This window comes from Ictalurus punctatus, chromosome 15 (genome assembly GCF_001660625.3).
Source record: "Ictalurus punctatus breed USDA103 chromosome 15, Coco_2.0, whole genome shotgun sequence".
NCBI lineage: Eukaryota > Metazoa > Chordata > Actinopteri > Siluriformes > Ictaluridae > Ictalurus > Ictalurus punctatus.
In genome coordinates, this window is record NC_030430.2 from 21,065,227 (window position 1) to 21,081,602 (window position 16,376).

At 39.6% G+C, this 16,376-nt stretch overlaps 1 protein-coding gene across 3 annotated transcripts in view; it reads right to left on the bottom strand.

The window, feature by feature from the left end:
* znf385a (zinc finger protein 385A) overlaps window positions 1–16,376 on the bottom strand; it is a 91,929-nt gene that overhangs the window by 31,303 nt on the left and 44,250 nt on the right. For 2 of the 3 annotated variants that reach the window (XM_017488023.2, XM_017488024.3), the window contains exon 2: window positions 3,642–3,787. In XM_017488023.2, the coding sequence (XP_017343512.1) occupies window positions 3,642–3,787 (146 nt within the window). Of the gene's footprint in view, window positions 1–3,641; window positions 3,788–16,376 lie in introns of those variants that run through there. The other variant, XM_047160231.2, reaches the window with a different exon arrangement.

Below are 16,376 nucleotides of genomic sequence, written 5' to 3' on the forward strand. Positions count from 1 at the left end.
AGACCAGTCAGAGCTACTATTAGAGAAAATCAAACAACAACCTTCTGACCAATCAGAATTGAGAATTTAATGGAGCTTTGGTATAACCTACCCAGTCTCACAGAAAAAAAAATGCTCAGATGAGAATTACTGCAAAGTTTCAGGCACATACGATTCTCATTATCCATGCGTTCACGTGGAAATGCGACGCAGTAACATGGGTATTTTCAAATGCAGAAAGTCTCTGTAATCTCTGTAGCCTATAGAATTCACAGGTTTCCATATACCATGCTGGGGGTATGATGGTTTAGAGATTAGCACATTTGCTTGGGGGTTGGATTCCCGCCTCTGCCCTGTGTGTGTGGAGTTTGCATGTTCTCCCCATGCTTTAGGAGTTTCCTCTGGGTACTCCGGTTTCCTCCCCTAGTCCAGAGACATGCGTTGTAGGCTGATTGGCATTTCTAAATTGTCCATAATGTGTGAACGAGTGTGAGTGTGTGTGCGATTGTGCCCTGTGATGGGTTGGCACCACATCTAGGGCGTTCTGGCTGTCCGCCTCGTGCCCCGTGTCCCTTGGGATAGTCTCCAGGATAAGCAGCACAGAAAATGGATGGATGGATGGATGGATGGATGGATGGATGAACGAAAGCCTGATTTTGTTTGCAGAGGAGAAGTTTCATGAGCCTAAAATTTCCACATGAATTGTTAATATGTTGCATCAAGTTAAGTGTTTTTTATTGTCATTCTTCTATATAGCTTGTGTACATTGGAATGAAATGTCATTTCTCCAATAGTGTAGTGGTAGCTGTGTTTGTGGCATAACTAGGTGCTGATAATAAGTTGCATGTAAACTTATTTTGTGTGAGGTTGGGCTAGGTACATCATAGTTAACTTTGAGTAGAACCGTAAAATCATGGTAGTATCAAACCTTAGCTCCGATTGTATGCCATAATAAAATGATTGGAAACTATGCTGAAATTGTGTGGGGATTATTTTGAAGGGATAATATTCCTCTCTTACACGTCAGTCTGGAACAGATGTAGGTGTTAATGTGGAATATTTGAGCTACGTATGTGTTCTTGTGCAGAAACCATGATTTCTAGAACACGCAGCAGGTGAACAGTGACAAGTCAACATACAACATTGGTGACTCACTGAGAGGAAATTCCTGATTCTGCAGTGTAAGTGTGTGCCAGACATTCAAACTGTAAACCCCTACGCTACAGCCAGCTGGGATAAATTAAGCAGGCACGTCATCACCCATGAGCACATCCATTCAGACAAGCAGGTACATGGCAAATCACATGAACGTTACATTAAGGATCTTGTGTGTAGCAGTCACTTGTCTGTTAAGTCTACAAGACCAGATCTGATTTAAATCGAAGAGTATAACAATGGCAAATGCTGTTAACTTAGGCTTGTGCATTGTGGAGACTAACGTGAACTCAGCCAGAATGACTCCAGCATGGTGTTTTAAGTGTCAGCATAATTAATTTAACCTGTTTAACAGTTAAAGGAGAACCTCCTAAAGAACAGCCTGTTTCTTTTCAGTGGGGGGCTCCATCAAGTGGACGCTAAACACAGAGATTTCTCGACAGCTGTTTACAGATTCCTTCCCTGTCCCCAAGCCAGGAAGGACAGGAGAGCTAAATATTTCATGCAGATTACAGTTTTAACAGACATAACACTGGTTTGAACTTCATTCTGCTATTACAGCTGTATTTCTATATCTGTGACAAAAAACAAAAAGACGTCACAATTTTTTATTCACTTATTCAGCTTAAAGCATATGTTTAGTACCTACTAGGAAGTTATCACAAACTACAGTAAAAAATAAATAAATAAATAAATAAATAAAAATTCTGGCAAATTATGTACTTAAAGGTGCATAAGGTAAGAGTTTGCATGCTACCTAGAGTTAGCATTAGCAAAGACCATGACCACTTTCAAGCACAATCGGACATTCAGCTGCTTGAAAACCAAGAAATAACACAATAAGCACGAAATTCGGCTCATGTTGATTTATGAGATAGGTCAAGAGTGTCTTTTGTAATCTTGTTTTTCTTCGTAATGTGCTCTCCTAAAAATTATGCTCCAGTATTTGCATTATTAGTATAGTAAGCCACATGATAAGCCATTCAGCTGCACAAAGACCAAATTATAACACTATGAAGACCTGAAATTCAGCTCACACTGATTTATCAGAATGATCAAGAGTGCCTTTGCTCTTCTGTTTTTCTTTGTAATGAAAAACTAGAGCGACTTTTATTGTATGAAAACCATTTACTATTGCACCGTTAAGAGAGTAAATTACTGATGGGCCAGCTGAGAGTTTATAAGAGGTTAGAGATAAAATCTTAAGCTAACAAAGGCCTTGTGTTTGCATTTCACTGTATAAAAGTGTCTTGCACAATCTATCCTTCTTATATTTCAGGATTCCAGTGCTATTTTATTGAACTGCTAACTGCTGCAATCCTCAAGATAACGTCCAGGTGTGCTGTCCTGTCCATTAAAAACCCAGGTCATGAAATTCTTATAAATTCCATTAGGTAATGTGCCGACACTGCAGTGTGCTTTCAGCAGTGTCCTAGAGGGGAGGTCAGTCCGTCCTTCCAGCCTCTCCAACACCCCCATCTGCTGGGCAGCAGGCACATCTCCCCCATCAGCCTCACCCAGCGTGTACCACTACACACCGACCCATGGAGCAGGAACAACAGATTTATGGGCTGATTTCAAAGGTCAGACTGCTACAGTGTACACATGCCCATCCCTGAACATGCTTGAACAAAGATGGCAACTTGAAAAGAACAAAGTTACAACTAAGTTTGCACACAGAATAAAAAAGAAATTTCATGTGATTCTACGATGTTTTAATGTAACAAATGTGGTCAAAACCATCATTTAATTGAAAAAACTTTAGAGCTAAATTTTTGCTAACAACTGCAGCTACAAAAAATACATATGCATAACTCATCTAATTGAATCCTAGCTATTTAAAAATAAAACATCACTTGGCTAAAATATCATTTAAAGGATTTGGAAGAACTGAGGGCAATTTGCTTTAATGATCTGGCACAGAAACTGTATTTTCCCTCTATCTGCGCTCTCATACATAGCCAAAGGGCACAGCAAATTTTACACTGGCAATAACTGTGAGCAAACATCTAAACCAACATTAGAACTACAAGTCAAAGTTGGCTTCGACACACAACTAAAAGCGGGTGTCTTTTTTTTTAACATGTTCTTTCAAATGCATCCTGTAAACTAGGAAGAGTTCTGAATGAGCAAAACTGCTAGCATTGGAAACTGAAATGATTAACCATAAATCACCTTGTGTTTATTCATGGCCCAGGGCAAATCAATGAGATCAGCCAAAGCAAACAACCAGCAGACATTTGCAAAGGGTGCACGTGGCAAAACATCTTTATCTGGCATGTTAGTATGATTAAAGCATGGTGTTCTAGTACACTCTGTCAGAGGATGTGTGTGGTGAATCAGACACCTTGGCTGGTTGATCAGACTCAACGAGCTCAATTTATCTAATTTGATCTTTATAAAGATCCATTTATCTGGTGATATGATGTGTGGGTGTCGATGAGGCTTTACCATTGGGAAATTACCAAAGAGTCCAAAAGGAGTAGGACAAAGTTGTCTTTACTCACTGTGTTAAAATTGTGGAAGAGTCCAACACTGTGAGGCGGGGGTGTCTCCATGGGGAACTGCAGGAAGGGCTTCATGTCCAGATGAGGCTGGATCATTGTGGGGGTCCGCAAAAATGTGGGGACTGCCCCTGTTCTGTTGATACTTCCTGTATAAAAATAAAGGCAAAAGATTTTTTCATAATATAATCCTTGTTTGATTGTGAACAGGTCTGTCAAGGACTAACAAAGAGTCTGAAACAAGGCCAGACTTTTGCTAGTATTTAAGGTATAGTTTAGGGTTGAAACACAATATTACTGTCTGTAACGGTATCTGTTTATTGCTCCATATATATTGCTGGATGTGGCCCAACTGAGGCAGGCACATGACTATTTTTTTAAATCCTAATGCTCTGAAACAGCCCTGTCTCACTAAGCCTCTCTCTTTGTCATCTTCCTCCTTCTTCCGCTCTCTTCTGCCCCTTCTCTCCTGTCTCACTGTCTCTTTCCATTAATCCCCCGCCACCAGTGCAACCTTGTGGATGAGGCTCTGAAATGAGCTGCTCTTCAAAATGCATCTTTAGCAAGTAGTTACTTAAAGCTGCTTAATTTTCACAGTTGGATTTTCCTCGCTTCCAGTTCCCAGAAGACCTCTTTTCTTCTTGTCTAGGGCTCTCTCTTTCATCTCCACCTCTCTATTTCTCGCAGACATTTTCTCCACTTCTTTTTCAAGTCTGTTTGTCAGCCTCTTTTTTTGATTCTGCAGTGCACTTCTCAGATGGGTTTCTCAGCAAGAGCCATCAGCAGGTTGGGCCTGCTGTGAATGCTTCTGTCACTGAGGGCTGCTGACAGGATGTTATGAGAGGAGAGGGAAAAACTGGTCGAAAAGAGGAGAGAGAAGAGATGAGAGAGAGTTTGAAGAGAAAAATGTGTTTGATGCCGTACAGTTTCAGGTCATGCTCATGTGCTCATCTTGCTCCTTTTCTACGTTGGCACCTCAGGCACAAATAATCTTTTGCTTCATTAAGTGATAGTGAGTGTGCAGACCTGCAGGACTTCCTAATGGCAGGTCAGGACACAAACAGCACATGAGAAAGGAGATGGAACATCAGTGGTGGATACAGAAATAGAAAGCAAAAGAAAGAACATCTACTTGGTGATAAAACACTGGTGATCTGGTTCTGGTGTTTCTAAAAGGGTGGAACTCCTTGGTGCATCCTGTACTTTTACACCTAGGCAGTAGCCTCATGGGTGCTGAAACCACTGTGTGGCTTATTGCTTACTCAAAATGACACTATACAACAGTTAGATTGAAGCAATAAGCCATGAGATCACCCAATTCATGATGAGATTGAGGTGTGTGTTGTTGGTTGGGGGATTACATTTGAGGTACATTTGCTAAAGCTAAATGCAAAAAAAAAAAAAAAAAATTCCAGTTGTCACCAAGTTTGTGGAGATCTACCTTCCTGAAGACTTTAGCTCCAACCATTATTGTGCCCAACTGACCAACTAAACATTGCCTTAAGAAGTTCTTGATCAACTAAAACAGGTGTGTTAGATTTTGGATTGGACATGAAACCTACAGGAAAGTAGATCTCAAGGAAGAGGGTTGGTGACATCTTTAGGACATCTTTATGTCATAGGATAACATTTTTGTTAGTTCTGTAGTCAAAGCCAACTCCAAGAACAAGTCTTAAAAGGGTCAAGGCCAAGCCAAGATTGAGTCCAAATGAAAGCAAGACAGATCAAGATTGAGACTAAAAACCATTAAATCCTTTTCAAGGGCCATCTTTTTACTTCATACATACACTGCATCAATGATTAGGTTGTGTCTCCAAGAGTAAGGAATTATTTCTTGTCAAACGTTGTGCATGCAGAAAGAAAAGGCCCAAGGCCCTTAAGAAGTCCAAGTACAAATGCCAATAAATCAAAGGCATGTTCAAGTCATTACAGAAAACATCTTGATTCCTAGACTTGATTCCTGTGTATGAATAACTTTGAGTGGTAAAATATGTTCTCAAAGTCAAAAGTACAACCTCTGACTTTGTAAAATCATCCAAGAATGGCATTATTTTTATTCATTAGTAAACTGTCACATCTGATTATGGCACTGAGGAAACCCACTTGTAAAGATGTTCTTTAGCGCTACAAACCAGCATGATCACCAGCAGGTGTAGCAGAGGAGACATTTTTACAGCTCACATAACTGTTCTGCATAAGAGACCACTGCACTGTGGGGCCCTAGCGTCAAAGTTTTTACACCACATACATGGCAGCATGCACTACATTTATAAATATTAGAGACATAGACGATATCAGACCCTTTGAATACCAGCTGTGAAGCAGTATAGCTATTGTTAGAGAGAGAGAGAGAGAGAGAGAGAGAGAGAGAGAGAGAGAGAGAGAAAAGGAGAGACATAGATGTAGAAAGAAATACCTGAGAAGGAAGGTAGTGAAGCAAAGTGGTGGAAAAGGGAGGTGTGTGTGCATGTGCGTGTGTGGTTGTCCTTACAGTCTTGAGAGTCATAATGTGTTTGACAGTGCACCACAGCCAGAGTGTATAAATCAGGTCCCGGCTGCTTACTCGCCCTAGTGTATAATTACATCATTAAAATGAAAGCACCCTTTCGAGACCTGGTTCTCACTATAAATCACATTCATACGTGTCCTTTCAGGCATGTGAGAGAGAATATATACAGAGTTTGTTTACATGCAATATAATGTATCTGTACATATGCAAACTCAAAATAAACTAGTGCGTAATGTCATGATTGGTGGATTTGGATTTAATCATCAGCAGCATCGCATACAATAACAAAAACACACATAATCAGTTGGCCCAGATCAAGGGCTTATACATACATAACTCAAACAAGAGTGCTGATTAGCCATCGAAGCACTGTCAGATGCTCTGCTGAAAGACAAACAGACTTGATGATGGTACTGTGGTCTTAACAACCTCATCAAACCCCCACAGAGCACACCAGCTATGCTGTAGTGGCTCAAGATCTAAAGTCTCTCCTAGCTGGCCCGAAGAACCTGATCAGGGCTGTGGGGTGAATGATGGACAAGGCTGTCTGGGGAGACAGGGAGGGGGGCAGTGCGGGTTTTGGAAGTCGATAAAACCTTGTGACATGCCAGGAATCCTGCAACACATGCAGAGGGCCATAATCACGCCTTTTAAACAACCCACAGTGCAGGGACTGTGCCAGTGACCACAATATTACAGCCAACAGAGAGTGAGTGTATACGAATAACAACATGGCAAGAGGAAGCGGCTGTAATGTGAATGTTTGAAAGCATTGGAAGGAGGATGTAGAGGCTGAGTGTGAATAATAGAGGGTTGGGATTTGTAAAGGGGTGGTGCTGAGGTTTTATAAATAGACAGAAGTGCACCAGAAGATCATGGTTGCAGGAAAGCAATTGACCAAACTCAAATAACTCTGTTTAGCCCTGATAAATGGAGGATCAAACATTTCTCTAATAATAATCTTCTTTGGTGCATTTGTTATTTGCACTGATCTTGTGAAGCAGGAAATGGGATGAACACATTTTAAAGACCATCATGGAAGTAGCTGAGTAAAATGGTGAGATTTCTGATATTGTTCGGGTTTTAAAAAACAATGAACAAATCATTCATACTCATATGGGTCTTTTGAGATTTTTCTCAATAACTGACCACCTGTCTCGGTTCTGAGGATTCAGTGGTTCAAATCAGTGTCTTCAGGGGCAACAAAGCACCAAATAATCTGTCCAGGTTTTTAGACAAGTGGTGGCAATGGAAGGCGGCAAGATCAGAGTAATGAGTGGCACCAGCAAGTTGTACTATATGGCCAAAAGTTTGTGAACACGTGATCATCAAATCTATATGTGGGCCTTCCCCAGCGTGTTGCCACAAATTTTGAAGAACACAATTGTCTAGAAGTCTTTGTATGCTGTAGCATTAAGATTTCCCTTTACTGGAACTAAAGGGACCAAACCGGTTCCAGCAAGACAATGCATCTGTGCACAAAGCGAGATCCATAAAGATATGGTTTGCTAAGGATGGAGTGGAAAATCTTGAGTGGCCTGCACAAAGCCCTGACCTCATCCCTACTGAACACCTTTGGGATGAACTAGAATGTCCACTACAATTCATGCCTTCTCACCTGATATCATTGCCTGACCTCACTAATGTTCTTGTGGCTAAATGATGAGAAATCCCCACAGCCATGCTCTGAAATCTAGTGGAAAACGTTCACAGAAGAGAAAAGGAGATCAACTCCATATTAATTGTCATTGTTTTGGAATTGGACATTCAACAAGCATATATAGTATACATCACATCTGGCTTGCTCATTAGGGACACATCCATACATTTAAAATCTATATTCTGAATTTATATATTCTGTAAAGCTGCTTTGGGACAATGTCCACTGTTAAAAGCACTATAAAAATAAAACTCAATTGAATTGAATGTGGGTTTGACGGTCAGGTGTCATACAATTGGCCATATACTGTACATAAAGGGCTAAATTGCATTAAATATGTTGCTTGTTGCTTAGCACAAAAATGAATGGCTACATAATGAGTTTACTATATAGATCCATAATACTGAAGAAATTTGGTCTAATTATCTACAATGTTGATTTAAAGCAAAAGTCCACCCTGACCCATAGGGGACAACAAGCAGGTTTCAGTGTGAGCTCCTAAAAGCAAAAGAGTAAGAGCTTTTTTATTATACACCATGTTCCAGGACATCCATCCATCCATCCATTTTCTGTATCACTTATCCACAGTGTCACGGGGAGCCTGGAGCCTATCCCAGGGGACTCAGGGCACAAGCCGGGGGACACCCTGAACGGGGTGCCAACTCATCACAGGGCACAATCACACACATTCACACACTACGGATAATTTGGAAATGCCAATCAGCCTACAATGCATGTTTTTGGAATTGGGCGAGGAAAGTGGAGTACCTGGAGGAAGCCCCCAAAGCACAGATAGAACATGCAAACTCCCGGAGGTGTGAGGCAAACGTGCTAACCACTCAAAGCTATAAAATGCAATGCAGCTATATGACACACTTGAGTCATGGTAGAGATTTGGTTCGGCTAGACTGCAATCTACAAGATGTCAAGCATGATGGTGTTAAAGGCAGTATTAGCATCAAAGTTGAAGCTTTGGAACCTGATATGTTTGAGCAGAGTGTATAGATGAGGAGGTGATAGAGCTGGACAGTCTAAAGGACTAAAGCACTGCTGCATTACTCTCTTTAGGTAGAAATGAAAAATGGGCTAATCCTGCTGCCACCAGTATCAGCAGGTAGACGGGCAGCATTGTAGGTAATGTAGGAAACCCTTAACCAAAATGAAATAGACCAACATATTGATGATTAAAAAAAAAATTCTATGCAGAATTTTATTATAAAATAAAACTTGAAGATCACATTAATTGTAATAATTAACATGAAAATTGTTCGGGTGGATTTTTCCTTTAAGTCTGTCAGAACTGAATGTTAAAGCTGGGATAGCAAGATAGGTGACAAGATTCAGTTTAATCGTGGCAGCTTCTATTTGCCCACATTTTGCCATGCCTCATACTCCAGGACTGCAGCACCAGACCTGGCCATGCCATTCTCCAAGTAAATCATTATTTGAATAGCTTTGTTCTGCTGGAATCTGGGAGATGTACTCCCCAAACACTTACTTGTGCTGCTGCATTCTCTCTCTTTGTCTCCCTTCACCTTAGAGACAAAGAGCTGTGCAAGAAGGGCTCAATAGAAAATAAGAACAACAAATGAGAGATGAGAGAGACTGATAAGAAACAAAAGGAAATGGGAAAGGAGGATGGGAGAATTGCTTTCTTTGGAAGAATATAGATACCAGATGTCCCCCCCAGGTGAGCATCCATAAGAGAGCGAAAGAGAGAGATATCCCATGCCTTAAATGGCTGACTTCTGATGGGGCAATCCTCGGTTGTGAGTTCTGCAATGCCGTAGGGTGTCTCTTTTCTCATTTTGGGGTTCCAATGGCTGCACACTAGTATCCTCTTTGAGCCATTAAACACCTATTGGTAAAGTCGCTTACAAAACCGCTTGTGTTATTAGCTAGGAACAATCACAGCAGATGCTTTGTTGAGAGAAAAGAATTTTGAGCAGCAACAATGATGAAGAGAAAGATATAAAAGAAAAATAGAGTATCATGGTTGAAATGGACATAGGACAAACGGCATACAGTAAATAATTAAACCTAGTACCTGATTTCATCTATAGCCGATATCATTTGATATGGATGTCATTTTAATTTGCTGAAGTGATCGTCTACTATTTCTTTTTGGCACATAGGGATAGCGAATGACTCTCGTCTCCATTTGAAATCTGAACCAAAACGACAAATATTTCACAAGCCTTTGCCCAAGCATTTGAGTGAGTAATGACACAGCGACTTTATGATGCTGTGTTCCAAATGTTTAGTTTTTTCACCCATTCACCCTTCAAAAAATCTAGCACAGTACAGGTTCCCCTTTGGTTGATATCATCTAATTGTGGACTTGATGGAAAACCACAGGGCTCAGGGCACCATTTTCGATGGGATTATGGGTCTTTCAGTGTCATATTCCCCTGTCAGTTTCAAATTCCTCTGTCAGGAAATAGAGTTTGCTAAGGACACTTCTCATTAAGAGTAAGGGTGTCCTGGTGAAATTCCCCCATTGGCCCTTCTCTATCATAGCCCCATAATAATCCCCATGTCTGAATTGGCAACATCACTCTCTCATCTCCACTAGGAGCTGGTGTGTGGTGGGCGTTCTGGCGCATTATGGCTGCCGTCGCATCATCCAGGTGGATGCTACACACTAGTGGTTTTTGAGGAGATCCCCCTCACCCCCCACTATGTAAATCACTTTGAGTGTCTAGAAAAGCACTATATAAATGTCACTGTATCTAACTAACTTTGCTCAAACACCCAGCAGTTGCAGCTTGGCAGTTCTGAAATTTTAACTCATGACCTTCCAATCAGCAGTCCAATGCCTTAACCACTGAGCTTCTACTGCCCTAGATGTCCCACTATGACCAGGTGCTATGCAGATTCTGCAGGCACAAGCGTGACTGGAAGCCAGAGTACAGTTGCCAGTCCCTCCACATAGACTGCTGTTTGCCCGACATGCTTGTCTTTTCAGGCGAAATTTCACGATGCAGCAATCACCTTAAGTGTGAGATCAGAGTTAAGAGAGTTGCAGAAAACATAGTCTAGATACACATATTTGTAACGGTCAATTACTCAAGAAGAACAATTGCCCTGACTAATTAGTGGCTAAAATATTTATCAGATGAAGAAAATCACGACTTGATTATACAGTCCAAGCCCAAATGCATTTTGTATTACTCATCAATAAATGGAATTGTAACATAAGAGGTTCACACCTAAACCTCCACCTTTCTTCCTAACTAACATCCTAGAAGTTTTCATCTATCTGTTTCAAAGATCACAAAGTGACAAAGATTACATACCCACCCATAGTATGCAACAACTCCTACCCAAGAAGCTTTAGTAGCAGTTCCACAATCTCTATTAATATCATTTAGTTGAGGCTTTGGTCTGCACTCTCAAATGCCTAGTTGAAGAAATATGCGTTAACCCCATACTGAACATTAATTATTTATTAATTATTATTAATTAACACTATTATTATTTATTAATTAATTATGGTCACAGTGGTGCTGTTTGGAGATGATTCCTGGTGAGAAAATGGTATTCTGAGAACCTCTTCAGCATGCTTGCATCATTGGAGAAGCACAAAGCTAAAATGATGGCTATATGGTACTCCAGCCAAACAGCTGAAGAGAGGAACATTAGGAGGGAATTATGTAGGGCCAGGAAAAAGGCTATAATTACTGGTGCAGTAAACTACAGTAGGCAGGTGACACCCCTCTCACTGTTCAAGTGAGCACTTTAATTTATGCAGGAACATTCGGTGCATGTTTGAGGAGGCAATCAGCAAGGGGAAAGATGCGTTCGCTCATCATCATTATTTTACCACAGTATACACAATGGCTGTCTCTTCTGACAGCTTAATTATTAAAAGATGGGACTCTGAACTGTGATATTCTTAATTATTATTTCACGAGTTCACCCAGTTTTTTTTTTGGTTTTTTTTGAGATTGTTAGATCCAAAGATGCTTGATTTTGCTGCAGGTTTTTCCCAAATTTATCCAAATTTGCAAAAAATTCCACTTTTTTCGGAAAAATATTTGAATTGGCAAAATTCACTGTCTTTCGCAGTGACTGTATGTTGGTAAATGAGACCTTTCATGATTGATGCACGTAAAGGGAAAAGGGCTTTGGCTGAATGTGTTTTGTGATGTCATCACTTGGCTCAAATCTGTGGAAAATCAGCAGTAATTTTGAAAGATTTCAAGCTCCTGCGAATGCTACAGTGTTTCCTTGATTTTGCGTTAATTTCTGTGATGGCAAAATCACAAAATCCTGGAGGGACTGATTATTAGAGTGTGAGCAAACATGAGTGGGACCTGTGGTACAATTGTAACACTGTAGATCATGCTTCAGAGGTGTTTCAGACTGTTACGAAAAGCAGAGAAATGCTGTATAATCATTTAGATCTCATTCACCTGCTCATTAATATCCATGTCCTTTCAGGTCTCCCATCTTTTACAAAAACTAACACAGCAAACTGAAGGCAACAGCAGATCTGCTTCATGGACGTGACTATGCTTTTTCTACGCCACTCTTTCTCTCATGTCTGTGTCCGTTCTGTGCTCAGCTGTGGCTCAGGCTGGAGAAATAACTCATTCATTTAGCCAGTTTACGTCTAATTAGCAGAGCATCAGCAGAGCTCTGTTTTGTATTCTATCACTGTCTCTGCACAGAGGTAGAGGAGAGACAGAACCTTCACCTGACTGCCAAGACCATACATCATCCAAATAAACCCTCCAGAATAAACCCCACTGCTGTGTCATAGTCATATACATCTCCCAAAAACACACTGCATGAGCTGAACCCGGCTATTGTCTTTCAGCTTTCACCTGCATGTATACAGGTGCATCTCAAAAAATTTTAATATCGTGGAAAAGTGAATTTTTTCTGTAATTTAATTCAAAAAGTGGAACTTTCATATATTCTAGATTCATTACACATAAAGTGAAATATTTCAAGCCTTTTTTTGTTTGTTTGTTTTAATCTTGATGATAATGACTTACAGCTCATGGAAATCAAAAATCCAGTATCTCAAAATATTAGAATAAAGATTATATAATACAGAACAGAAATGTCTCAGTGTCGCATTTCTAGTATCAAGCCACTCCTGAACCTGTCCTGAGACAACGTCAGAAGCGTCTTACCTGGGCTAAGGAGAAACAGAACTGGACTGTTGCTCAGTGATCCAAAGTCCTCTTTTCAGATGAAAGTAAATTTTCCATTTCATTTGGAAATCAAGGTCCCAGAGTCTGGAGGAAGAGAGGAGAGGAACAGAATCCAAGTTGCTTGAAGTCCAGTGTGAAGTTTCCACAGTCAGTGATGATTTGGGTTGCCATGTCGTCTGCTGGTGTTGGTCCGCTGTGTTTTCTCAAGTCAAGAGTCAATGCAGCATCTACCAGGAGATTTTAGAGCACTTCATGCTTCCATCTGCTGACAAGCTTTATGGAGATGCTGATTTCCTTTTCCAGCAGGACTTGAACCTGCCCACAGTGCCAAAACTACTAGTAACTGGTTTACTGACCATGGCATTACTGTGCTTAATTGGCCAGCCGACTCGCCTGACCCGAACCCCATAGAGAATCTATGAGAGACACCAGACCCAACAATACAGACGAGCTGAAGGCCGCTATCAAAGCAACCTGGGCTTCCAGAACACCTCAGCAGTGCCTCAGGCTGATCGCCTCCATGCCACGCCGCATTGATGCAGTAATTCCTGCAAAAGGATTAAAGCCCTGACCGAGTATCGAGTGCATAAATTAACATACTTTTCAGAATGTCGACATTTCTGTATTATAAAGTCTTTCTTCTAATATATTGAGATACTGGATTTTTGATTTCCGTGAGCTGTAAACCGTAATCATCCAGATTAAAACAAAAAAAGGCTTTGAAATATTTCACTTTACGTGTAATGAATCTAGAATATATGAAACTTCCACTTTTGGAATTAAATTACAGAAATGGTTTGAAAATGAACTTTTCCACAATATTCTAATTTTTTGAGATGCACCTGTACTGCTGCTTCATGCTGCATTCCTTGGTTGCACATTTACTGCAGCACATCTGTTATGAGTGTGTGGGTCAACAGCAGATAAACTAATGCAGGCAATCCCATTACATCAATGCCAGCACATAAAAGCCATGCCAGGTCTCTAGAGAAATTTCCTCATTAAAGATGTACATTTAATTAGCATGAATCAGAACGCAAAACTCATCCTCAAACCCGCAAATGTGCGGCTAGGTCCAGAAAACATTAATGACCGTTAAAAATAATAACAGAAGCATTAAGCAATGTTTGCTGAAATAATTTTTGATGTACACAATGATACAGTTGTTGGATTGCAGTTACTGATGTGAATAAACATCTTGAAATGGTCATAACCCTAACCCACAATGACTGTCCTGACTGTTTCTGTTATATCGACTATGTTAGTCATGTGACATGATTAAGCCAATTGTATAATTACGAATATTATTATATGTATAATAATGAATAATTACTGTACTCTTTCATTTGTTTTGCTTCCAGAAGATTCTTTCTAAATATGCTTGTTTTTTGAGTGTAAATTATCGAACATCATTCTGCAGTTTCTTATCCCAAGTAACTTCAAATGATAATTAAGGTTTTGTCAAATTTATTATGGTGTTATGCATTTGAAAACTTTTGAACTATACAGTAAAATAAAATCCACTTACCCCCTCAGTGCATATTTATTTTATGAATATATAATATGGAATATTTAAACATTAGACTTATTATTAAAGGAATATTATAGAAAATATTTAAGGTACCCCGGATTTCATTTTGAACCAATAATCTGTGTAAAATAATAACTAGTTTGATGTGTTTTAATTAATTATTTCATACCTAAGAAGCTTCTTCATTTAAACTAGCAAACCTGTCAAGATATACCATAGCCATTATGTTCATCACGTACATTAAACTAACCGGTTATCAAGCAGTGGCTGCCACTAAAAGTTTCCAGGTACCACGTTTACAGAAGCACTGAGAAAGCCTATAAGGTGCTGAGAAAAGTAAATGGTTTTAACCAGTCAATTGTAGCTCTTTTTATATTTGTTACTGCTAGAATTTTCTTAAATTTTTTAATATGTTTTATTTTAAAATTTCAGTCTCAATAAAGTTTTAAAGCTTTATTTTAAAGTTATCATTCAGCAATAAAAGAGTAGCGTCTTGAGAAAAAACATGGCAATAAAATTAAAAATCACATTTGTTACCCTATCCTAAAATCTTTGCACACCTGGACAGTCTCATAACATGTGCATTAGCGTATCGGAAGTGTCTAGACTCTAACCAGTCATTTTAAAATGTCTAAGCGATGCTGTGGGATTAGATCTTAGCCTGTATCATTATCCGGCCTTGATCTCAGCTCACGTGCATAAACTGGATCTAAATATATTTTCAGTGTGAGAAAAAGACAACTTTAAGTCTGTCATAAAAAGACGATAATAGTTTGAGGCATCCAAAATGTCCAACACAGTCCTAGCATTAGCTTATGATTAATTTACTAATCTTTGTACTAAAGTTGCTCTATATTTGAATTCAATCCAAGTCACTTGGCTTTTAATGTCTTCTACAGTTTCCAAAGACTGACACATTGGGTATAAATTCGAGCCCTGGATGTTCTTTACCTAGACAATAGGGAGAGACACCTTCTCTCCAGGGCTTAAAAATAAATCTAGGTTGTGTACACTAGATTTTAGAAAGAAAAAAAACTGTGCTTGTCTATTCTTGTATGCATACGTTTGGCATTTGCTGGTGCCACTATAGTTTCACTGTGGAACTGAGAATAAATCTGACTACACCTGAGTGGGAGAAAAAATCTGAATCTGAAAGAAATATCTGAAAGTGAAAGTATATAGTTAGTTATTAGATGCTGTAAATTTAAGAAACAGATTATTATGTGAATATCAAACACTTTCTGTGTCAAACATTTTTTTTATGTTAGTGCAATTCAACCAATTGTGAATATGGTCTTTACTGCCCATGCAGTGCTCAGAGACACAACACAGCACTATTCAAAATCTAATCACAATATTTCTGATTTTAAGTTCACGATATATTTGACTTGGCCTGTATTTTGGTTTTTTTTTGTTTTTTTATGAATGCATCAACATAAATCCACATCATATGTATCTACAGATTTTGTTTGTTTTATACACTATATGGCCAAAGGTTTGTGGACACCTGACCATCGCACCCATTAGTGCTTTAGAGTATCCCATTCCAGATTTATTTTCTTTGCACTGTTATAATAACCTCCACACTTCTGGGAAGGCTTTGCACTAGATTTTGGAGCGTGCATGGCTGTGGGGATTTTTAATCATTCAGCAACAAGAGCATTATTGAATTTAGGTACTGATGTCAGGTGTGGAGGCCTGGGGTGCAGTCAGCGTTCCAGTTCATCCCAAAAGTGTTCAGTGCAGATGAGGTCAGGGCTATGTGCAGCCCACTCGAGTTTTTGTACTCCAAACTTGGCAAACCATGTCTTTATGGAGGTCGCTTTGTGCACGGGATTTTGTCATGCTGGAACAGGTTTGGACCTCTTAG